The sequence below is a fragment of the Nuphar pumila genome, chromosome 8, assembly GCF_984573655.1.
Source record: "Nuphar pumila chromosome 8, dmNupPumi1.hap1.1, whole genome shotgun sequence".
NCBI lineage: Eukaryota > Viridiplantae > Streptophyta > Magnoliopsida > Nymphaeales > Nymphaeaceae > Nuphar > Nuphar pumila.
The window spans coordinates 106377053-106400992 of NC_143256.1; the positions used below are offsets into that span (position 1 = coordinate 106377053).

Genomic DNA, 23940 nt, shown 5'->3' on the forward strand with positions numbered 1-23940 from the left:
GAGAGATAAACACGTCCACTAAAAAGTGGCAATTTCTTGAAATAGAGAGTAAGACAAACTTTATTTTAGTTTTTTTTTATATCCTCGATACAATGAGTTCCTCTTTTATAGGCAAAGGAAACTTCATCAAAGAGATTACAAAATCCTAAGCAACTGCACTACTAACAAAAAAAAAATTAAAGCCGTAAGCTTATTTTGTAAAAACCTTCACCCAAGGCCTTTAAGGAGACCCAATGCACTAGGACCTACTTAGGGTTCTACAAAATCTTTTAATTATGGACTCCAAGAGCTTTGAAATCTTCATGGATGGGTCCCACTCACCTTCTCTTCATTTTATAGGGAGACTCCCCATTGACATGAGTCCCACTTTGGTTGAGGTGCCTTGTATGAAATGAAGCTTGGATAACTGATTTGGATTGACTTTCAGGTTTTTTCTCCTCATGATCCGTATCAATGACTTGAAAAAATGGATCCGAATCAAGGTTTCTTAAAAATTTTGGGTATCACTATGAGTGTATAACTACTGTAGGATCTGCTTTCTCTATTGAAAAAAAAAAAAAATCGTGGCCGCTCCACAAGATACGTGGCTCAAATTGCATCACAGGATTACCATGATCAACCATATTCGTAAAGAGGATGCTCACGCAAACAACCATCATCCATAGAACCAGGTTTACCGAGAGGACATTTTCGTCCATAAAAAAATCTCAGATAAGCTATCTAAGCGCTAGGGCTTCAAATTTCTGTATTGTCCATTCTTTTTTTTTTAACTAAAAAAAGAAAGATAAAAAAAAAACTGTGGATGCTCGCGCTATCGGTACGAGTGGATCCAGACCGTCACCCGTGGTCACAACGGACGGCCAGATCTGCCCGAAATTCCCGACCACACCGATCGAAAACGTATGAATACAGTTGAGACCAGGTCGATCCAGACCGTCATTCGTGGTCACGATCGGACGGCTAGATTTACCCCAAATCCCAGAGACATACCGAAGAAATGCTTAAATATACAGTTCGAAAAGCGTACTCTTATACATGTAATCGCGCCTTTATGAAACTCGCATCTCGTTCGTCGTTAATCTCGATTATCGGACGGCTAGAGCTTGTCCTTCCCAAATGAAAGGCATACGCTGTATGTACGGTTTTGTATACGTATGGGAGACCTCATTATGGCCAATTTAATCGCGTCTCTCTGCAGAAGCTGCATGAAGCAAAACGAAACCCTCGCTGTGTCGTCGTCACCGTTATCCTCTCCCTCGCTCGAATTCTTCGGCGTTCATCCGGCCGATTACGGTCTCGGCGAGCGGCAATCGAGGTCTCGGGAGGGGGCGATCGGCGGGCGCTCTGGTTCGGTGGCTCTCTAGGGCTATCGGTTCGATTTTCTGAGGTTTTCTCGCTGATCGGTAGCGGATTCTTCGGCGAGGGGCGGGAACCCGGCGGAGGATCGGTTTCCCGGCGCGGTATTTTTGTTTCCCGTTTTTTCTACCGCGCGGCGTTGGAGGAGAGTGCCAGCGATCGAGAGTGAGGGTTGAGGTTTCGAGAAGGATGAGATTGGATGGGTGAACGATGCCGGTTCTGCGCAGTGGAGTGCGCAAGGGCCGTGCACAGCCACGCGCGGACTTGAACGGGAAGGCAGCCGGCGGAGCGGCCGGAGGAGGAGGAAGGAAGAAAAACAATGGAGCGGGTGCAAGGCTGAGATCAGGAGCGGCGAGGGGTGGAGTCGCAGCGGCAGGCGGCAGTGGGGAAAGTGAGGCGGCCAGGGTTCTGGAGAACAGCGACCGAGGGGAGAACGCCGTTGTGGAGAACGAAGGGAAGGATTTGGTGGAGGTAGCGAAAATGGAGGACTACGACAGCGGCGGGAGGAGCGCGGATAAGGTCCCTGCGGCTGAAGACGAGGGAAGCACTGCTCCCCTTCCTGAAAAGGTTAACCTTGGTGTTTCTTCCCTTTCTTTTCCGATTCTCTCTTTATTTCGCAGAGAAAAATGTAGATAATCCTCGTTTGCTGGTTATTTGGAGATATTTAGCTTTTGTATCCTTTTTCTCTTTGATACATTTGTTTTATTTGTTGGTCTGTTCGTTTCATTATTTTTCGATTGTTGATCGAATGAAATGGCTTTTAGCTAGTCATTTGGAGATTATGATTATTTGGATGTTCCCCCATTTGCATTGGATGTGTGAAGAAGGAGATGAGGTTTGGTTTGTATTAGAGTTTTTTTTTTTTTGAAATACTCTGCACTAGACTAGTTTGTGTCGAGGGATGCATTTATTCTTTTCTGTTACTTGTGTAGTCTTGTTATTTTTTCCATCTTTATTTGTCCGTGTTATGCTCTGTTTATTTTCATAGTTTCTACTTATCAACTTATCCCTTGATTTGTGGTTTTTTCACTGTGTACGTTTCTTTCTTATATTGAAGTGCAGTCTGTTCATTGTCTTTGTGTAAGACATGACCATATGGGACTGAGGGTAGTTTCGGATTCTTTGTTTACTATTTTTTGGACCTGGAAATATTTATTTTTCAGATTTCTCTGATTGGAATTTGGGGATTTTGTGAGGACCGTTAGACTTTTCTTTCTTTTTTGGTCAGTGGGAAGGTTGAAAGTTATCTGCATTCATGATGGAATCGTAAAACCTGTGCATTACTGTATCCAGGAAGTTCAAAGCTGTGTAGGATTCCAATTCTATGCCTCTTACGCATCCCCAAACTTTTTCATTTGTCTAACTTTCTCAGTTTTGTGCTTGTGCTATAATTGGGTAAAGAAAGATTCTCATGGAGGTTTGTTCTTCTTTTGTTAGTTATCTCTTTGTGAGCTGTTGGGAGCAGGTTTCTATGGCTTCATGCCAGAAATTCTTATTAGCTAGGATAGTTCATACTCTTCTTCATGTGCAAGTGGTTTTTTCATTTGTTTGGGAAAGATGATTGATGATTAAAGTGTCCTATTGCCTTTTCTGCCCCAGGTCCAGGTTGGCGGTTCACCACTCTATAGAATTGAACGGAAGTTGGGAAAAGGAGGTTTTGGACAAGTATATGTTGGTCACCGTGTATCTGCTCCCAATTCAACTGAAAGGACAACTGGTCCTGGTGCCATAGAGGTAGTGAATTTCTATGACGTTTGGCCAATCTCATACACTAGACTATGAATGTTTAGGTTTTTCTGCCCTTTGATTTTTGATTTTCTGGTTGCCGGGGGGAGGGGTAACAAAGACATGTATATTTTACTTGTTCACCTTTCCTTGTCTCTTGCACTACAGGTTGCTCTGAAATTCGAACACAGAAGTAGTAAAGGTTGTAACTATGGTCCTCCTTATGAGTGGCAAGTCTACAAGTAAGTCACTTTTATCTTTGCTAGTCTTGTATTTGTCCAGCTTAGTGACTTTTTTAAGCTGTGCACATATGTCATTCCTCTTCTGTTTATGCAGTGCACTTGGTGGCAGTCATGGTGTTCCTCGAGTTCACTATAAGGGCCGTCAGGGTGATTATTATGTCATGGTATCTACACACTGCCCTCCGTGTGTTGATGATGTGCACATTTATGGGCTAATCGTCCTTGAATGTTTACCGTATTTGCTGATCTTACGAAAACCTTGACAGGTAATGGATATGTTGGGACCAAGCCTGTGGGATGTTTGGAACAATAATGCTCACGTGTGAGTTTCTAGCCAGATTGCTCCTTTTTTCATTATGTATTTACCTATGCTTCTTAGTTTTCTTTCTTATCCTTCTTTTTTAATTCCGTGCAGAATGTCCACTGAAATGGTTGCTTGTATTGCTATAGAAGCGATCTCTATATTGGAAAAGATGCACTCTAGAGGGTCTGATCATTTATTCTGTGACTTTTCAGCAAAAGTTTATTTTTAATCAAAACTGTGAAGTACTTTTCGTCATGCATAATCATACCATTTTTTTTTCTTCTCTTTAGTTGTCTATGGATTCTTATAGATTTTAATTTGCAAAATCTTGTTTACTTTGGATTTAGCTGCGTTTATTGTTAAGTAACTGTCATGTGTTGCTATATTTTGTATAGGTGGTATAATTTGTTGTTCCTTCTGTTGTGGAGATGTAGATTTGAGAATCAAAATTGGACTGATAATGAAAATTATATTTGCTTTTGCAGATATGTTCATGGAGATGTAAAGCCTGAAAATTTCCTTCTTGGCCCTCCTGGGACTCCTGAAGAGAAAAAGCTATTTCTCGTCGATCTTGGGTTGGGTAAGTTTTCTCTCTGGTGCTTATATTTGAACATTGTATCTGCTGCTGTGAAATGAATTGGCTTTAATCTTCTTATTTTCATGATAATTTTCCAGCCACTAGATGGCGTGACAGTTCAACTGGTCAGCATGTTGATTATGACCAGAGGCCAGATGTTTTCAGGTAAAGTTCATTCCTAGTTGGATAAAAACATGTTGGTATGGTGTGCCTCACATTTTAGGATTTGACTAAATTAGCTTTTCAGTGAACTGTTTCTATACTATGAGCCAGAGTGTACTGTACTCTTTTGGAACATGATCCTTTGCTTTGTGTGTTTGCAGGGGAACAGTTCGTTATGCGAGTGTACATGCCCACCTAGGAAGAACTGGTAGTAGGAGAGATGATCTGGAATCACTTGCGTACACACTTGTGTTTCTTTTGCGTGGTCGTCTGCCTTGGCAAGGTTATCAGGTTGGCTGTTTGTTTCTATTCTCTTCCCCATTCTGATGTGTATGGGCTTTTCTTTAAATTGCATTATGAATTTATGATGCTTTGCGGGTTGTGGTCTCTTCCATATGTTTGTTTGATTCGGAGTGTCTCAAGTCCTCAGATGGCTGCATAAAAAGAGATTATCCAAAGAGAATATATGTTACCATATGCAGTGATGATAATTCGCTTTCATGCATTTTTTTCTACATAGAAAAGTGGTGTCATGTGCCATTTAGTTCTCATGACTGTCCGATCCTTTCATGGTTGTGCATGTTATCGAGTCATAGCAGCTGCTTTTGAAATATGCGGTTTTCTTTTTCCCGTTTTTTCTAACATGTTTTAATTTTTCTGTCTGTAGGGTGAAAATAAAAGTTTCTTGGTTTGTAAGAAGAAGATGGCCACATCCCCAGAGGCTCTGTGTTGCTTTTGCCCACAGCCATTCAGGCAATTTATTGAATATGTGGTAAACTTGAAGTTTGATGAGGAACCCAACTATGCCAAGTATGTCTCTCTCTTCGATGGGATAATTGGTCCAAATCCAGCTGTAAGGCCAATAAATACAGATGGGGCTCAGAAGGTACCTATGTGTCTGTGTTTGATTTCATGGTCTTTAACTTATTCTAATATTCTCCATTTGGAAGTCATCTAATGCCTAATCATGTATTCTAAAGCTTGTCTATCAGGTTGGGCAAAAGAGAGGACGGCTGATGATTGAAGATGAAGATGATGAGCAGCCAAAGAAGAAGGTCCGCATGGGGATGCCTGCTACACAATGGATTAGTGTTTACAATGCCCGTCGACCAATGAAGCAGCGGTATGCCTAGATTCTTCAATTCAGCATTTGTTTTTATCCAAGTTTTATGGAATCTTATTGTTCTTAACCTTACAGATGATTGCATTATTTGTACTTGTGCCCCTTTAGGTACCACTACAACGTTGCAGATGGAAGGCTTGCACAGCACATTGAGAAAGGGAATGAAGATGGGTTATTTATCAGCAGTGTGGCATCTTGTACAAATCTGTGGGCCCTTATTATGGATGCTGGAACTGGTTTTTCTTCTCAAGTTTATGAATTGTCTAACTGTTTTCTTCACAAGGTGAGTATCTATATCTTCTATCTTCCTTTTTTAATGTTTTACTTTTCATTGGCGGTTGTGTACAAATTCTATGTTGGTACTTTTGAAGGAATGGATCATGGAGCAGTGGGAGAAAAATTATTATATTAGTGCAATAGCAGGCGCAAACAGTGGAAGCTCTTTGGTGGTAATGTCAAAAGGTAATATAAGCTTATCTAAAGACAACTTCTATTTTGCCAGTCATTTTATGCTTATTTGCTTATTTATTTTTGGATGCTTCAATGCAGGTACTCAATATGCGCAGCAATCTTATAAGGTTAGTGATTCATTTCCTTTCAAATGGATAAACAAGAAATGGAGGGAAGGTTTCTCTGTTACCTCCATGGCCACTGCTGGAAGTAGATGGGCAGTTGTCATGTCTCGAAATGCTGGCTTCTCAGATCAAGTATGTGCATTTTATAAAGGGTCACTCATTTGTTTTTCATCATTTGGAATTATGGCCTAGTATGGCTATAGAATGATCTGATGTGTTGCTTCGAATCTTCAGGTTGTTGAACTTGATTTTCTGTATCCTAGTGAAGGCATACATCGGAGGTGGGATAGCGGTTATCGCATAACTGCAACTGCAGCAACATGGGATCAAGCTGCTTTTGTTTTAAGTGTACCAAGAAGAAAGCCTAATGATGAAACACAGGAGACACTTCGCACATCTGCATTTCCTAGTACACATGTTAAGGTGATTTTTTTAATTTTTATAACACTTATGTTGTGTTCTAGTTGTGGTGATCTTTATTTGCTATAATTTTTTTGCTTTTCATTTTTTGCAGGAGAAATGGGCCAAAAATCTCTACATAGCATCTATTTGTTATGGAAGAACTGTTTCTTGAGCTCGGAATTCTGTTGGGAAGTTCGGATTCACCATAATGTAAGTGGTGGTATTACTTCCTCGTGCATCAAGCCACTTCCCGATCTTTCTGCTTTAGCTGCAGGCCATGCAAACCTCTCATTTTTGTGGAGTTGAAAGAATTTTTGATGTGCAAGTTTGCATGTTAATCTGGTTGCATCTTGCTACCTCCTTGTGCAGTGACAAGCATTTTGATGCTTATGCACTAGTAACTGCTATCTATCAATATAAAACAATGTTGGATCTTGTCATTGTTAAGTATGTATAGCATTTGATAAAATTTTCATTTTAATGAGAACTATATTATGTTCCATTATCATGTGTTATAGGATTCTGTTATCAGTGAGCATAGGGTGTGTACTACACAGTAGTTGCACTAAATTTGAAGGACAAATGTATGCCATTTTTTGCTTAAAAGTCCTCCCTGTAACCCGTTTGGATGCTCTTTCTTGTTGTTATTGGATCATGTGGTAGAGAAAGCTTTTGCACAATTGTTCCCTTGCTGGAATACATTTTCTTTTCTTATGCTAAAGGTACAAACTATCTGTCTGTCTCCCTGCTGGAATGCCATTTTCTTTGTTGGGCATGTGCATTTTTTTGAGTTGCACACAACCAAGTGGTTTACATACTATCTCAGAATGGGTTTATGGGTTCATGTTTTTTGTTACAAGTATATGATTTCCCTTATCTCCTTTAGTTTCTAAGCTTGCATGTAAGTGCCAATTCGCCTGGCATGTCAAAGGACAGGATGCCTCATAAAATCATGATGCTGCAATTCAGCAAAAACCTGCTTATGGGTGCACTGGGGGGCCTCTAGACAAACGATAGCATTAGGTTAAAAGCTTAAGGCATTTCTCTGCAGGCATTATTCTTGTTTTTTTTTTATCAGAGGTAGATCACTGTTGTTGGTTCTTATTCCTAGAAAGCATACTGCAGAGGACATTGGGCAGTTTACTCCGATTACCTTGCTTAGCATGGTCTATATGATAGTTTCCATGGTTCTCACTGATAAACTCAAGTTGGTAATGCCAGGGATTATATCTAATTCCCAATATGGTTCCATTTTGGGAAGACAATTGATGAGTTTGACTCATTCCCCATGAAGCCATCCACACACCATAACAAATTCCAAAATCTCGGCCTTTGGAAGATTGACGTGGAGAAAGATTTCAATTTGGTGAGATGGTGCTTTTTGCTTTTTTGCTTAAATAAAAGGTACTCAATATGCTGCTTAATTAAAGAACTTGATCTTCATGATTTGAGCGGGCTGACTTAGTATTTGCAGTCACCTCGCTTTTGATGCTAGAGTGGAATTCTTAGAATTTTAAAGGGTTTGACTGAGTAAGATATGTATAGATGTCAGGCCAAAAAATTAACAAGACCAAGAGTAAGGTTATTATTCTTAATGCAAATGAGAGCACAATAAGGATCCACTCACTATTTTCCAGTGTGGATTTGGAGAACTCTCATTGAAATAACTAGGGTTTTCTCTCCTGAAAGGGTATCTCTAGGGAATCTCAGTGGATGGTGGTGGAAGGCAAGATTGCCATGAAGCCCTAGACATGGAAGTCAAACCACTTGTCGCTGGTGGGTCCACTCGTCCTAGTCTGACACATTTTTGTGATAGTGCCATCCTTTTTAATGTCAACACTCTATATGCCCAATAAAAATGGAAAGAAGATTGAGCCAAATGATTAGATCCTATGTCACAGGGATTCGGCTAGCAGGGTGCCGCACCCGCGTCGACGCGATTCAACGCGGGTGCGGTCAACCCGACCCTGGGTGCGTTGACCTTCCGGCAAGGAGCAAAGGAGGAGGGAAGATCGCGATAGGGGGCCATCGGCTCCTTGCCGGCCTTCCGACGCACCATGGGAGAGAGGGAGGGAATGATAGGGGACTGCCGACCCTTCGGGGACAGAGAGAGAGGGCCAGGGGCGGCATGAGCCACCGACCTCCTGCCGACACCCTGATCGGAAACAGAGGAGAGAGGGAGGGCACGACAGAGGTTGTCGACCCTCTACCGGTTCTCCGACGACCCAACCGAAAAGGAAAATCGCAAGGAGAGGCTTTTTACCTGCGAGGTCGCAGCGACGACGACGACAACAACGATCTTGAGGAAGGAGAGGGGATGGCGCTGAGCTCGCAGATGCATGCAGGGGCTGGTGGTGTTCGGGAGTATACCGGCGAGTCGAGGGAGACGAGGCAGAGGGAGAGCGATTGAGAGAGAGAGATGAGGCGGGCGATCAGGAGGGGAGATGAGGCGGAGGAGGGAGGCGCAGGCGGTGAGGGTCCCCCCCCTCTGCGATTATTTGAAGGCTCGGGGGACGCCTGATTCAGGAAACCCCAAAGGGGTTTCCTTTCTCAGAAGAAGGGGAGGCTGCGGGGGTTTGAAATATGCGAGGGGTTTAACCCTCGCATTCAGATGCTAATAACTTCCAAAAGACATGTAGATTGCTAGTTGGTAGAAGCTAAAAAACGAGCATCTGCCATCTGGTTAGAAGGTAAAAGTTCATTCCAACTTCATAGTTTGTAGTTCACGTCACGTCAATATTAATGAGCAAATAATCCGAATCACACATTCTGTTTAAAGTTGATATCTCTAGTTACTTTTTCTGCATGAAACTATAAATAATGCATTTAATGCGCCCTTTCAAGACCCTCCTATTCTTCATTTTCGCCATTTAACCATTAATTGGGGTCTGGCGCACGTCAATTTCCCAGGCTAAAACTCATTGAATATGATTCAATCAAAAATATTCCCCACCGAAAGAGAATCATTCCCTTCTAACGGAGGGTGATATCGCATATCTATACAAAGGGAGAGGGGAGGAATGATGTGGAGCCCACTGTAATGATTCATCTTTCCTCGTTGGTCCAAATCTACAACAAAGCTCCTTGACGTCCACGTCAGATGACCACGTCGAGGGACGGCTGCGGAGTAGGGAGTAGGGTGGTGTGGGAGTGGGACTGGGCCGTCAATGGGGCCCACGGATGGACCTCGGCATTTACTGGGCGTGGGAGTGTAAGGCGTGGCAGAGACTACCACGTTCCCAGCAGTACGCGTTCTCGCGGGTTCTTGCTGATGAGGGGGCCACGGGACAGAAGCTGCCAGAAGGACCCTTGGCCGACCGGGTCCGTGGGGCTCACAGTGTGTCATGTCCTCATCTGTCTCATCTGCTTCCAAAAGATTCTTGCTGAATAAATTTCTCTAACTCTCCAACTGTTGATGCTCGAGTTTATATATATATATATATATATATATATATAAAATTTGTTTTTGCCGCACCCCCGCACCCAAGGTTTTTGAAAGTGCCGCACCCCCATCCCCGCACCCGCACCCGCACCCATGTGACTTAGATTAGATCTTATTTTTGGAAGGGGTATAATGATATTGGTGGTACTTCACTGCTCCCAAGGTGTGGGAGGGATATATGGATGGAGTATCTCAAGAGAATTAAAATGATGTATGGTTAAGAAGTGGTGGCAGCATTGTCACAATATGAGTGGTCATCAGGGCTTCTTATTCTTTAATACGGCTCGGAGTGGACTTGATCCAAGACGGCTCTGGTTTGGGCTTCCTTGTGCGGCTTGAAGCTCAATAACTGTTAGGGCTGATCGACCTGTGGGGTCTAGGTAGGGATAAAATTGCATCATAATGGACCTCGACCTGATTACTAATTGGGTTTGTAAGGGCCACCCCAATTTTATAAGACCTTGTTTTAAGCTTGATAATATTGGGTTGGGCTTTTGGTGAGCCAGGGTTTGGGTCGGGCCCTAACAAGCCCCAGGTTGGGCCGTGTTCAGTTGACCCAATGTCCACAACTAAATATGGCTTGAATAGATGGTTGTGGAGCTGAAAAGAGATGACCAACCACAAGAATGGATCTAGGATTTGCAAAAATGATGGCTCAAGTATTTTGGTACTTTTTTAGGTATGATTGTCATGAGAGTGGGAAATGGATATTCTGTTTTCTTTTGGCAAGACACATGGTTGTTGGAGGTTCCTTGTCCAAGCATTTTTAGAAGGTTTATGCAATGACCAGAGTTAAGGAGGCTAAGGTGATTCTTTGTTGGTATCCTTGTATCTGCAATTGTATCCATGTGACAACTGGAGAGGGCGACTTTCTAGGGGGATGCAATTGATAGCTACTATCTATTTTGTGGCAGTGCCATTTGATGACATCACTTGATAGATAGCTTTGGAAGCATTCCAACAAAAGTTTTCTCTGTTCTTGTTACTTGGCTCCTTCATTGAAAGGTAATGCTCCTTTTAAAGGGAGTGCTTTGGATGCAAGGCATGTGGCCTAGAGCTAGTGGCTTTGTGTGGATACACGACAAAGTTTTAACCTTGTCTAATCTCTGATCTTGGGGTATTCAAATGGCAAGTAGGTGTTCTTGTGTTAACAAGTAGGAGAGGATGGTTAGAGTGGTCGATTTTTCCAGCAGTTTTATCTTTTTGCTTGGCTTAATTCTGTTATTGATCTTGAGGCCATCACTTCTATGATTGACTTGACCTTGGCAAGTGTAGACACCCCATTTTTGATGAATTGAAAGTTTATTTTGACCAATTAAAAGTTTTGCGTATTGGCTCTTGGTTTATATTTCAAATGCATGAAAGGTAATGCTCCTTTTGAAGGGAGTGCTTTGGATGCAAAGCATGTGGCCTAGAGCTAGTGGCTTTGCATGGATACACAACAAAGTTTTAATCCTGGCTAATCTCTGATCTTGGGGTAGCCAAATGGCAAGTAGGTGTTCTTTGTGTTAACAAGTAGGAGAGGATGGTTGTAGTCATCGATTTTTCCAGCAGTTGTATCTTTTTGCTTGACTTAATTCAGTTATTGATCTTGGGACCATCACTTCTATCATTGACTTGACCTTGGCAAGTGTAGACAACGAGGTGAGCCAACACAGGCAACTGTGGGATACCCTCATACATCACCCTACAAAGATTCCTTGGCTAATGGTTGGTGATTGAAACACTATGATCCCTCATCGAGCACAGATGATCGAGCTTGAGTCACCCGGATAGTGTGGAATTTAACATGATAGATAAGTGCAGTATGTTGGAGCTAGACCAAAGATGGAACCTGCTTACATGGAACAACAACCAACTGGGAAGTAATTTTCACAGAGGAAAGCTCAATTGAGGCCTAATTAACAATCTTTGAGACTCACCTTCCATAACACTACAGCAGCTCATGCCCCAGTTGATATTAGATCATAATGGACTTTTAGTTAACAGCAATTCGGGTAAATCCCGTGTCTTCCTTTACATTCTTTAAGTTTTGGTCAGAAAAAGAGGAGTGCGAGAAAGTTGTTAGAGACTACTGGAATATAAAGGTGAAAGGGTGTATAGCATGTTTAAGCTTACCACAAAGTTGGATGAGGTGAAGCAGAGGCTGAATTAGTGGGCTAGAAGGAACATAGGGCATATTCCTACCAGAATCAAAGTTCTCCTGAAGGAACTAGAGGAATGCCAGTTGCAAGCTAGTGATGATCGAGAAGAAGACATAGTTAAAGAGCTCCGACTTAGAGACAACTCCAGTTGTTGCAAGGCATGTGGCCTAGAGCTAGTGGCTTTGCATGGATACATGGCAAAGTTTTAACCCTGGCTAATCTCTGATCTTGTGGTAGCCAAATGGCAAGTAGGTGTTCTTTGTGTTAACAGGTAGGAGAGGATGGTTGGAGTTGTCGATTTTCCCAGCAGTTGTATCTTTTTTCTTGGCTTAATTCTGTTATTGATCTTGGGGCCATCACTTCTATCATTGACTTGACCTTGGCAAGTGTAGACACCCCAGTTTTGTTCAATTGAAAGTTTATTTTGACCAATTAAAACTTTTGCGTATGGGCTCTTGGATTATATTTCAAATGCATGATGCTGGGGTCCAAAATAAGGTTGATCTCACTTTTGGTGCTCCCCCCATCAAAAAGATCTTTTTAAGGTTTTCACCTAAAGGACAAAGTAAAATAGAGGATGTTAGCTTTTCAATTCAATAAAAATCATCCACTCGATTGTCAAGATCAATACTTATGGCCAAAATGGGTTAAACTGTCTATAAAATAGCATAGGGCTCATCGACAACAGTTTTGACTATTGCCTATTAGTGTCTTAAAATCATTGACGATAGTTGAATCATCAATGATGATCGAGAAGAAGACATAGTTAAAGAGCTCTGACTTAGAGACAACTCCAGTTGTTGCAATGCATGTGGCCTAGAGCTATTGGCTTTGCGTGGATACACGACAAAGTTTTAACCCTGGCTAATCTCTGATCTTGTTGTAGCCAAATGGCAAGTAGGTGTTCTTTGTGTTAACAGGTAGGAGAGGATGGTTGGAGTTGTCGATTTTCCCAGCAGTTGTATCTTTTTTCTTGGCTTAATTCTGTTATTGGTCTTGGGGCCATCACTTCTATCATTGACTTGATCTTGGCAAGTGTAGACACCCCATTCTTGATCAATTGAAAGTTTATTTTGACCAATTAAAAGTTTTGCGTATTGGTTCTTGGATTATATTTCAAATGCATGATGCCGGGGGTCCAAAATAAGGTTAATCTCACTTTTGGTGCTCCCCCCCATCAAAAAGATCTTTTTAAGGTTTTCACCTAAAGGATGAAGTAAAATAGAGGATGTTAGCTTTTCAATGCAATAAAAATCATCCACTCCATTGTCCGGATCATTACTTATGGCCAAAATGGGTTAAACTGTCTATAATATAGCACAGGGCTCATTGACAACAGTTTTGACTATTGCGTATTAGTGTCTTAAAATCATTGACAATAGTGGAATCATCAATGCGATTTTTGCCTTATTTTGGTTACAATTTCTTTTTTGCTTACAATTACACTAGCAAGGATGTTATCTTCAAAACCACTTTCTAAATCCTTTAAATTGCATAGGTATAGCCTTTCAAAGTCTTAAAACCATCTCAAAATTCATTTCAAAATTGCCCCTAAGCACTAGATCAACCAATAAAATGCATTTCTCCAGAAATTCAGCAAATTAGAACCTCAAAATTAAGAGGAACTAAAAAAAAGCAATTGGAATATGCAAGGACTCCTTATAAAATATGCTAAAATTCTAGGATCTTCAAAAGCCTTGGTTTATAGCATCAGGTCCTATCATGGTCACCAAAAACTGTTTCAAGGATAAACCTTTTGCCCTTTTTCTTAAAAAACAAGGTTGAAATCATCTTTTCTGAAAAATGGGGGTACAAGTGATTTTATGAATTGGAAGTCATTCACCCTCCAATTACAGCGGATAACTCTAACAAGACCTTGGCTTCCTTTGATTGGATTCTTAGTGTATTCTTTTTTGAACCTCTTATGAACTAAAAAAATATGAAAGGTTGAGTCCCAATGATGTTATGCACCATTGAGCTTAGAAAAATAAAGAATAGAGTTGGATATCTAAGATGTTAGAGAACACTAAATTAAAATCAAAATAAAAAAATGAAATAGAGGCAAGGAGATGGGAAATGCTCACTTGGGGCCTAGGTAGCCCTTTTTAGGGATTCACAAGCTTGTCATCCATTTAGCGTAGTTCTAAGAGGTGTGCCCTTAGAATTGTTTAGGTCATGGGTTTAAATCCAAGGATGGGATTTAGATGATGTTTTAGGTTACTCAGAGTTGCATGGTAGATTCGAGTCCAAACATATAGACCAACATAAAACACTGATCCAGATCCAATCTAAATCAGATTAGAATGCCCTTCTAGATCCTATATAACATAGACACGACAATATGGGTGTCGTACTTGTGTCGATATGTCATGACATGGGTGTGGGTATGCTCTAGGTCGGGTCCCGCACTGCTCCGAGTCGGGTCCAACCCAGACCTAACCCACATTAAGTTTTTTTAGGGTTTTACTTTGGTCAAACAAAGTTTTTTTTTGTCCCGCCCCCACACGATACCCACCTCTCTCTGGTCTCGTTTCCCCTTTCCCTTTCGGCTCTTTCGTCTCGACTTCGCTTTTTTTTTTCTCTCTCTCTCTCTCTGTGGTCTCGCTCTCGTCTTCCCCCCTCTCTCTGTGGTCTTGCTCTCGTCTTCCCTCCCCTCTCTCTTGTCTCATCTTGCCTTCCCCCTCTCTCTCTCTTGCTCTTGTTTCCCTATCTCTAGTTTAAGGAGAGAGAGAGAGAGAGAGAGAGAGAGAGAGAGAGAGAGAGAGAGAGAGAGAGAGAGGAGGGTGGGGCGTATCTGGTTTCTCCTTCCTCTTCTTCTGTCAATGCTGGAGAGAGAGAACTCGTAAGAGTGGGCAACTCTCTCTCTCTCTCTCTCTCTCTCTCTCTCTCTATATATATATATATATATATATATATATATATATATATATACAGCTAGCTGTGTCCCCATACCTGCATTTTTTGAAATCGCCATACCTGCACCCATACCCATGTGACATAGTGTAGATCTTACTGTAATTATTCATATCTGAAAATAAAGTGTCCGATTGGGATTGGAGGTCAGAGTAGGTTGCACTAAAACTTAGGCTCACTCTCAAAGACTGAATACTCACATCACTAATCCAAATGCATTGGCCACTAATCTAGATGCATTGGACGAGGGAAGTTGATTCCCATTTATAGATATTGTTGATAAGTCTTTGAATCTGAGGATCCAGAACTAGGTATCATGCAGGAAGCTTCTCTTGATTGCTTGGATTTTTGAGAATGCATTATATTGGTTGATCTAATGTCTAGGGGCTGGTTTAAAGTAGAATTTTATGTATTTTTAGGGTTTTTATTTGGAAGGGTCATTTGCATAATCTAAAGGATTTAACAAGTGGTGGTCCGAGGATAACCTCTTTCCTCCTTCACTTCTAATTCTAATACAAAAATGCCCTTGGTGATAGTCTAGACCAATGTTGTCTGTATCGTCGCATATCGTACGATATGCTACGATGCATATCGTTACTTTTTAGAAAAACAATACGATACACACTCGTATTGCGATATGAGGTGTATCCGTATTCGTATCGTACAGTATGAGCTTGCATCATACCTGTCGTAGGATACTCTGTCAACATACTTTAAAAAGGGTTGAATCATAAACTTTTTTTTTGGGTTTTAAATACCTCTTGAGGACTGACTCCCTCAGTTGTGTAGAGGCCATAAGAGGAGTATTCACGCACCCTAGGAGTCGTGAGTGTGATTTAGGGGCCGATTCGTGCTCAAGGGATAAGACTTTTTGCGGTTTGCTCAAGAGTGCATTTTCACTCAATTTTCACTCAAGTGAGATAAGGTAAAAAATCATCGATCTTTGTTTCATCTGTGTATGATTGAAGTTGAAGGAGGGTAAGTTCCTTTTTTTAATGTTTTTATAAGATATTACTTTTAGTTTTTTGCACTTAATCTCATTTTTTTGTGCCCTTAGAACTCAAAATTTGTCCCTAAGTGTACTATTGAGCATTGTTTTACATTTTTGTAGTGATTACAACAACAACAACAACAACTACGCCTTCATCCCAAAACAATTGGGGTTGGCGATATGAACCAAAAAAGAAAATCATTTTGGGTCTTCCACATGAATCCTTCTCCTCCAATCATTTCTATCCAATGCCATGTCCTCGGTGAGGTTCAAAGCATTCATATCCTTTCCTATCACCTCCATCCGTGTCTTCCTAGGCCTACCCCGACCTCTTTTAACTAATATATTTTCCCATTTCTCCATCCTTCTAACTGGAGCATCATTAGGCCTTCGCCGAATATGTCCAAACCACCGTAAACGATTCTCTCTCATCTTATTTTCAATGGGTGCAACGCCTACCTTCTTACGTATCTCCTCGTTCCAAATCTTATCTTTTATTGTATTCCCACACATCCATCTCAGCATACGCATCTCAGCTACACTCATTTTTTGAATATGATGTCTCTTGGCAGCCCAACATTTTTGTAGTGATTAAATTTAGTAATCCGTGCTTTAGGAGGTCAATGAATGGTGTCTTGGAGGATGCCTATCAAAGGTTCTTGCATTGAAATATTATACACTGGTTGACTTGGAGATGTGTTTGAAAGGAGTGAAGTGTTACTTTTGTGGTTTTGTAATGCATGAAGGAATATATAGATTTAAATGTTATGTGTTGGAGTATAAAAACTCTACTATGAAATTGTGTACACATCGCATTCCTATTGATTTTTGTGTTGAGCTTCTTACTATTCTTATAGAAGATGATAAAAGAAAGACACGAGAACGTGCAACATTTGCGGGAGAGCAATTGTCAAAGGTGGTCTCTGATTCATAAGATAAAAGTGACTCATTCCCATCTCAAGCCACTGAACGATGCAATAAATGAAGAAAATTATAGAGTTGAAGTTAAACACTGAAGATGACTTTTATATGTTTATGAACTCTAGCTTTATGCCTTTTTCCTTAGCATGACATTTTGAAACAAAAAAATGTAACTTTAACTTTTGCAATGAATTATGAAATCTTTTTGGCTTTTGAATGTGTCATTATTTTGTCTTAATCGATTGTATTTGTGGTGATTAGATGCGTGACTGATGCACAACCAAATGTATGGTTGTTTAATGTTTAAGAACATATCTATGTTTAGTTAATCTTATTAAATAAAAAAATAAATAAATAATGTTTTTGTATCATATGATTTTTTTTAGTTTTTTTAGATTTTTAAAGAAAATTTTAGTAAAATTTATGATTTTTTATGATATGATACGAATCTTACAATGGGCTTGATCGATATGGGTTACGATACAATACTTACAACCACTAGACTGTTGACAATGATAATGACACGAAGTTAACTGATGACACATGACCTTTGATAACACTTTAGACTGTTGTCAATGCCTTTAAAACATTGGTTGGTGATAATCTGAACTGTCATCAGTGAGATTTGAATTGTTTTTCAAACAATTCACAACTTATTTTGGCCATAACTTTGATCCCAATATTGTATTGGGGTGATTTTTGTTGCATTCGTAAGCTTACACCTTCTACTTCGTCTTTTATCTGCATACCATTAAAACATTGTTTTGATAGTTAAAAATGTACTTAAAGTAAAATCTGACATTTGACTCGAGACATTATGCATTTGAAAATAATTCAAGACCTAGTTTGTAAAACCTTTTTTTGGTCAAAATTGGATTGTCTGCAGTGAGATGGATGATGATGAAGGTGAAAGGAGACTCATTATTTGGTGTTGATGTTGTATCTTAGTGGATAGTTCGGAAGGAGAGAATAGGTTTTCAACATTCTCACTTTTAATCCGGAATTACTGCAACAAACTGTGCAAAGTGTATTCAAGCTTTATGCTGTGAGTGTGAACAAATAGGTATATTTCATAAGAGAACTGAACTGCATTGGTCGCTAAAGATTGGGACATCTGTAAAGGTCATTAATAGAGGCTCCATTCAGGGTTTTTATTCTTCTGCAGTGTTGCTTATCTGCTGTTGTGACTTCTCGTCACCTTTTATATGATGTTTACAAATTGTCTTAATGAAACTTTTCTTCTCAAAAAAATATGGTAGGTAGTAGCTGTTAAAGGATCCGTTTGACTAACACAATGTTTCAAGTGACATGTAATATGTTATTTCTATTTTTTAAAGAAGACTATCTGCTCTCGGTCGGGGCTATCTGTTTGGGTTAAAGTCAGAATATGTTATTGATATGAGGTTGTTGATATGTTGGAATTGGGTTTCCTTTTTTTTCTGGTAATTGCAACATGTCAGGAGGTTTGGATAATATTCTCAAGGAAAGTTAGGATGATCGATGATGTTTATGCAGCAACTTGGAAGTATAAATCGCTACAAACACATGGTGAATCTATAAATTTCACATGACAAATTCGTGGTTTCTGTTATTTTTCATAATATTTTGAATGCTACTCTTTCATTGAATTGCATTTTGATTGTTTTTCAGGTTAGATTGTTTACTCGAGCTTGGTGATAGAAAGGCAAGCCCCAACAGTAACTGAACTTTAGTTATATACAAATATAAGTTTTCTGCATTGTTTAGTCAGGTTGCTTAATTTGCTCCAACATTGATGACATATAACCAATGAAATTTGATTTCCTGCTAGTTGTGAAATTTTCATTTCTTTTAACGACATATTTGTATAACTAGTTGATTATAATGCTCTCTCTATGTATATATACATATATGTATAGGGAAGGGGGACCGTCCAACCAAAGAAGGGGCTCTGCATGGTTGGTAGGAGCTGTCAGTTCACGTCTCCTTGTGGTGGGACGTTGCAGGTTCAAACCCCCGTGGTACGTTGAATAATAACTGGTGGGGGTCTGCCTAACCCCAGCTTGACTTAAAAAAAAGCCCAAAATCTACAACCAACGACGATCGGATGGCTCCCCTTCTCCAATGCTTGAGCATCTCATCGATCGGACCTCATATATTTGTTCTTTATAATTTATTTAGTAAGAAATATGCTTTACATGAAGACTTTACGGTCCCCCTTCCCTATCAATTAAACTATGATGCTTCATACCTCTGTGTTTAGCCACTTTGTGTAGATGTAGATTTTGGGTATTGATTATTATCTTATGTCTTGACTAGAGAGAAAAAAGCAGTAGACTATACTTATAACTGTTCTTAAGAGTACTGCAACAAGGTAGCATCTGACACCCAATAAAGTTGCAGAGAGAGAGAGAGAGAGAGAGAGAGAGAGAGAGAGAGAGAGAGAGAGAGAGAGAGAGAGATTCTCCTCTCTTTTAAGGAGTGATACTGCATGGTAGTTTCTTATTAGATTTTCAGATTGATGCTCAAATAATGTACTGTTTGTTATTTTTTTGCCTCTTCAAGTGCTCGAAGTATGCAAGCTGGAAAAGTTATCTGGTAGAGAAGGCTAGCATATTCAGAGTTCTTTTTTATTTTAGCTGCCTCTAATTTGGTCACTTACATCTCAGTCTGAGACAATGGCAAATAATGTTGTGAAAAAGGAATTACCTGCCTCAATAGGGCTCTGTTTGGAGCCGGAGATGAGAGGGGAGATGTGGATTCAGTAAATTCCATCTACCCCAACTACCAAAGCTGCTGTTTGGAAACTTTGTTTTGGGAAATGGAAATGGAGACAAGTTGAGATGGAGATGACCTCCCATCTCCCTGTGTCAACTACATCCTAAAAAAGACTGTAGTTGATGACTCCACTCCCATCACCCATTTGCTTCACCACTCCCATCACCCATTTGCTTCACCACTCCCATCACCCCTCTCATCTCTGGCTCCCAAACAGAGACTAGATTTATTTGTTTAGTAAATGATGGCTTGCAATAGATTTTGTGGTTATTATGTTTAGTACAATGCACAGATTATAGTGTATCATATGTTATGCTGTTGTAGCTGAGTGGTGTGAGGCATCTCATTTGTGCTTGCTTTCGTTCACCACGAGTCTAATCCTTTTCAGAGAACTGCAGTATATAGATAATTTTGTTTGTCTCTGTGTACTCATCTTAGTCAAGTTTGAATTTGATGAATTAAATGTATTTGAGATTCAAGCCATCTGTTTTGGTCTTGCTTGGCCGTATAGGTTTAACTGCTATGGTTTGGTATGAAATCTCATGATGGCCATTTTGTGATAAATATGGTTAGTGATGAGAACTTCTTTTAGATTGTTATAGGAAGCCAACCATGATGTTTTTCCATGAGGAACGGGAAACCACCCCCAGGATCAGAGACTTAGTCGTGCTGGCTATGCCTGCTGTATTTGCAATCGCTATCCTGATGGTGACCCTTTGCGATCGGCACAAACAGGAGGCATAATGCCCTTGTCCTTGTATGCAAGGAGCCATACTTGGGATCACTTTCCCGATGGTGCCCCCTTGCGATCGGCACAAACAAGGGCATAATGCCCTTGTCCTTGTATGCAAGGAGCAGACCCATGGAAATGGAACCCTGACCACCTGTCTAGTAGCCAAGGTCCCGTCCCACTACACCAAACCCCTTGGGGCTGAAGCCAACCGTGATTGCTCTTATTAAATGCACTATTTTACTCTTCTTTGGTTGTGCTTGGATCGTTTTATGCTGCCATATCCCCAAATTTTTTATGCTGCCATATCATCTAAATGAAAGATCATTTGCATTTCTTTTGGGCCTAGCATATTTGGGTACCATTTCTTCCCTTAGTTTTGATGCCTTACTGGACATGTTCATCCTTCCTGCTAAGATATTCACTGGCATAGACCACACACACACACGCACTCATGCACGCATATTTTATATCCTTGGAATAGTATAATATTGGTCTTTGTTTTTCTTTCCATTTTCACAGGGATATTCTACAGTATCAGTATTGTAAAGGAACAGTTCGAGAATAACTAAAACTCGTTTGTTTCTCTTGCAGTTATCTACCAAAGGTGAGCAAAAGCACATGGACAATATTTAGTCCAATGAGGTCCTCTGGCTGTCTGGGCATGCACGTTGTGTGCTATGACTTGACTAGAGAGAGCGAGTTGCTCGACTCGAGTTGAACAAGGAGTTCTTGAGAAAATTGAGATGATAGCTTTGGTCCGTCACTCTGGTTTGGGAACACGCAACATCTCGTGAAAATTTCAAACAAAATTCCTGCTTGGCTTTTTGAGCAAAACTCTCTCTCTCTCTCTCTCTCTATATATATATATATATATATATAGCGGCGGTCGTGACTTCTGTTAATTCCCTTAGGCAAAAATAATCGTTGTCTTTGATCCGCATGGGATAACGGTGGACGACTCGCTCATCCACTGTATGTCCCTCTTAAACTAGGGAAAACATTTCGCCCTTCACACTGGCAGCCTTAGAGCAGTTCCGTTCCTCCGTATGCAAGAAATATTGCCAAGGTTTATCGCTTATGTTCAAAATAAAATATGAAATTGTTGCAGGTAGACACCGTGATTTTGCAGATCACAGCTCTTCGTGCAGCCAGGGTGCAAACACGGCTTAATCAACTAACGCCTCTATAATACTCCCTAGTAAATATTTCAAACAATAGTAAACCAGTTCTTAATCAGAGTAGATTATGGTTTACGGTAATTACCTGATCTGGCTCACCTAATATGTGAACTCCATGCTCTGCAACCATCTCTACGGAAACTATTGCTGTTCCAAGTCTGATTATTTGGTTCTTTGGCGTCAAATGAAACACAAACTAGGCTCTGTTTGGGAGATGCGAATCTGAGGGTTATTACGGTTTACCTCCTTTCTCTCATGCTTTCTGCTGTTTGGGAACGTTAGTGTTGGCTAAGTACATTATCACATTTCAACACGGTTTATAAGATGATGTTTTTGTCCAACCCATTCTCAACACGTTTTGGCCAAGCTTTATTTTGGCAACATGTTGGAATGGTGTTTCCATCTTAACTTTCTTGATGTAATCTACTAATAGCTCTTTTATCTCACTGCTTGCTCAATCTTTTATCCATCTAACATAGCCTTAATGTCTTTTATCATAAGCATTCAAAATTATGCTTCATTTTTTTTTTACCATGTCTACCAATCATGACCTAAATTCATCATCTGGTCCATTGGTCAAGGGATATCATAATCCAAATGGGCAACAAAAAGCTTACAGCAACCGGCAAGGCCGTCATATGATAGGCTCATCGATGTAAAGCGCCAGACTTCCATAATCCAAATAAGAACGAGAACCATCCATTTGTACGTGAAATAGCTTAGTTTTTCATTTCCCAGATCTGGAATTGCTAAACTTTATTAGTGATAGCTCTATTAAAACTCAGTTTTTTCCTGATGTAGAATGTGTGATGTATACGTGTCATTGGAGGTAGTAATTTTTTCTGTATATGAATTACACTGAGGCTGTATGTAACTCTTACAATGTTCTAGGCATGGTTTTCATCTGAAATGTTATATGATAATTCATCATAGCACAACAAGAGCCCAGGTACGGAGGTGAAACGGAAAAATATAACATTGCAACATTTTGGAATTCTATACTGTAGGCTCAAGAAAACTCTCCTGTCATTGGAAAGAATTATCCACTGCAACATTGTTATCAAGATTTGAATTGTATAGCAAATTTATCTTCCATGAGGCTGCGTTTGACTCACTAGGCAAATGCCACCTGTATACACCAGGTGGTGTTTGTCCAGGACCTCTGCACAGGTTCCATCGCCCTCTGCATTATAAAGCAGCGGGAAGCAACTGAACCCCGCCGGACCAGTTGGTTCCTGCGTATCACATGCAGGACTGCACCTGGCAAGGACCGGTCTGTCCCCATTTGGGTGCGTCTTTCTATTCAAACTCGCCCTAAGTAAAAAAAAAATTGTGAAATAATAACGGCAACAGTGGTAACAAAATTAGAAAGATATCATGCGGTCATAAAAAGTAAATATGATACTTTAAGCACGTTTGGTGCTCTACAGAATCATTGTTTGGAAACTGAAGAGTGATTCTCTTCTTTGTAAGCAAATGTACCCTTAGTATTTACCAACAAAGGGATTGCAGACAATACAACAACACCAATGCCTTCATCCCAAACAATTGGGGTCGGTGATATGAACCAAAAAGAAAATCATTTTGGGTCCTCCACATGAATCCTTCTCCTCCAATCATTTCTATCCAATGTCATGTCCTCGATGAGGTTCAAAGCATTCATATCCTTTCTTATCATCTCCATCCAAGTCTTCTTAGGCCTATCCCGACTTCTTTTAGCTAATAGATTTTTCCATTTCTCCATCCTTCTAACCGGAGCATCATTAGGCTTTCGCCGAATAAGCCCAAACCATCGTAAACGATTCTCACTCATCTTATATTCAATGGATGCAACATCTACCTTCTTACATATTTTCTCGTTCCGAATCTTATCTTTTAGGGATTGCCGACATTAATGCTCTAGCAAATTCAAAGTAAAATGATAGCTTATTATCATGTGAATTGAGTCCTAGACATCATAACATATTCACAGGAGAAGGTTTTGTGGTTTACATGACAGGTAGAGCCAAGATAATTAGCAATTGAACTTCCTCAAGATTCACCTTTTGTAGCAACCTTTTAGGGTGCTTGACTGCTTGTTCAAGCATGGACAAAATACTTGTGCAGCACAGATAGAACACGTCCTGTCTAGAACATGAACAAACTGTACTTATCCATCATTTGATTTGTATTGTACGGACAACTTGAACACATGAAAAATGATCATACTGTCCCCGACAAAACAGTGTGTTTGCTGAAATACCTAGCAATTTGACAAAATCCCTTGTATATCTAAAATTTCAATTCTCAACTTTTTATGATATTTTTACCCCTTCTCAAATATGGCACAACCTTCGCAAATATGGCACAACCTTCGCAACTCATACTTGCGAGTGTTCCCAAAATATGCGAACCT

At 40.2% G+C, this 23940-nt stretch overlaps 1 protein-coding gene across 13 annotated transcripts; it reads left to right on the forward strand.

Annotated features, from left to right (window-relative positions):
- The first annotated feature begins 1205 nt into the window (after positions 1 to 1205).
- On the forward strand, positions 1206 to 21377 carry LOC149830135 (casein kinase 1-like protein HD16). 13 transcript variants are annotated; one of them, XR_016433802.1, is made up of 19 exons: positions 1206 to 1923; positions 2956 to 3090; positions 3250 to 3323; positions 3418 to 3487; positions 3590 to 3645; positions 3739 to 3810; positions 4113 to 4207; positions 4303 to 4369; positions 4528 to 4657; positions 5034 to 5252; positions 5347 to 5489; positions 5598 to 5772; positions 5861 to 5951; positions 6039 to 6196; positions 6299 to 6487; positions 6579 to 6676; positions 17764 to 18425; positions 18528 to 18561; positions 20959 to 21377. XR_016433802.1 is itself a non-coding variant. In XM_090016330.1 (16 exons), the coding sequence occupies exons 1-15, from the start codon at positions 1567 to 1569 to the stop codon at positions 6636 to 6638; spliced, it is 2166 nt and encodes a 721-aa protein (XP_089872456.1). In that variant the 5' UTR covers positions 1206 to 1566; the 3' UTR covers positions 6639 to 6676; positions 20959 to 21176. The 13 variants fall into 13 exon arrangements, 3 of the variants coding, with proteins under 3 accessions (XP_089872456.1, XP_089872457.1, XP_089872455.1); XR_016433804.1 differs by having other exon boundaries at positions 18338 to 18425; XR_016433808.1 differs by having other exon boundaries at positions 5359 to 5489.
- The last annotated feature ends 2563 nt before the right edge of the window (positions 21378 to 23940 follow it).

Coding starts and splice junctions, on each gene's coding strand:
- LOC149830135 (XM_090016330.1), top strand. CDS start 1,567: ATGCCGGTTCTGCGCAGTGGAGTGCGCAAGGGCCGTGCACAGCCACGC. Junction 4,658..5,033: donor TGCCTTGGCAAGGTTATCAG/GTTGGCTGTTTG, acceptor TTCTGTCTGTAG/GGTGAAAATAAAAGTTTCTT. Junction 6,197..6,298: donor ATGCTGGCTTCTCAGATCAA/GTATGTGCATTT, acceptor TCGAATCTTCAG/GTTGTTGAACTTGATTTTCT.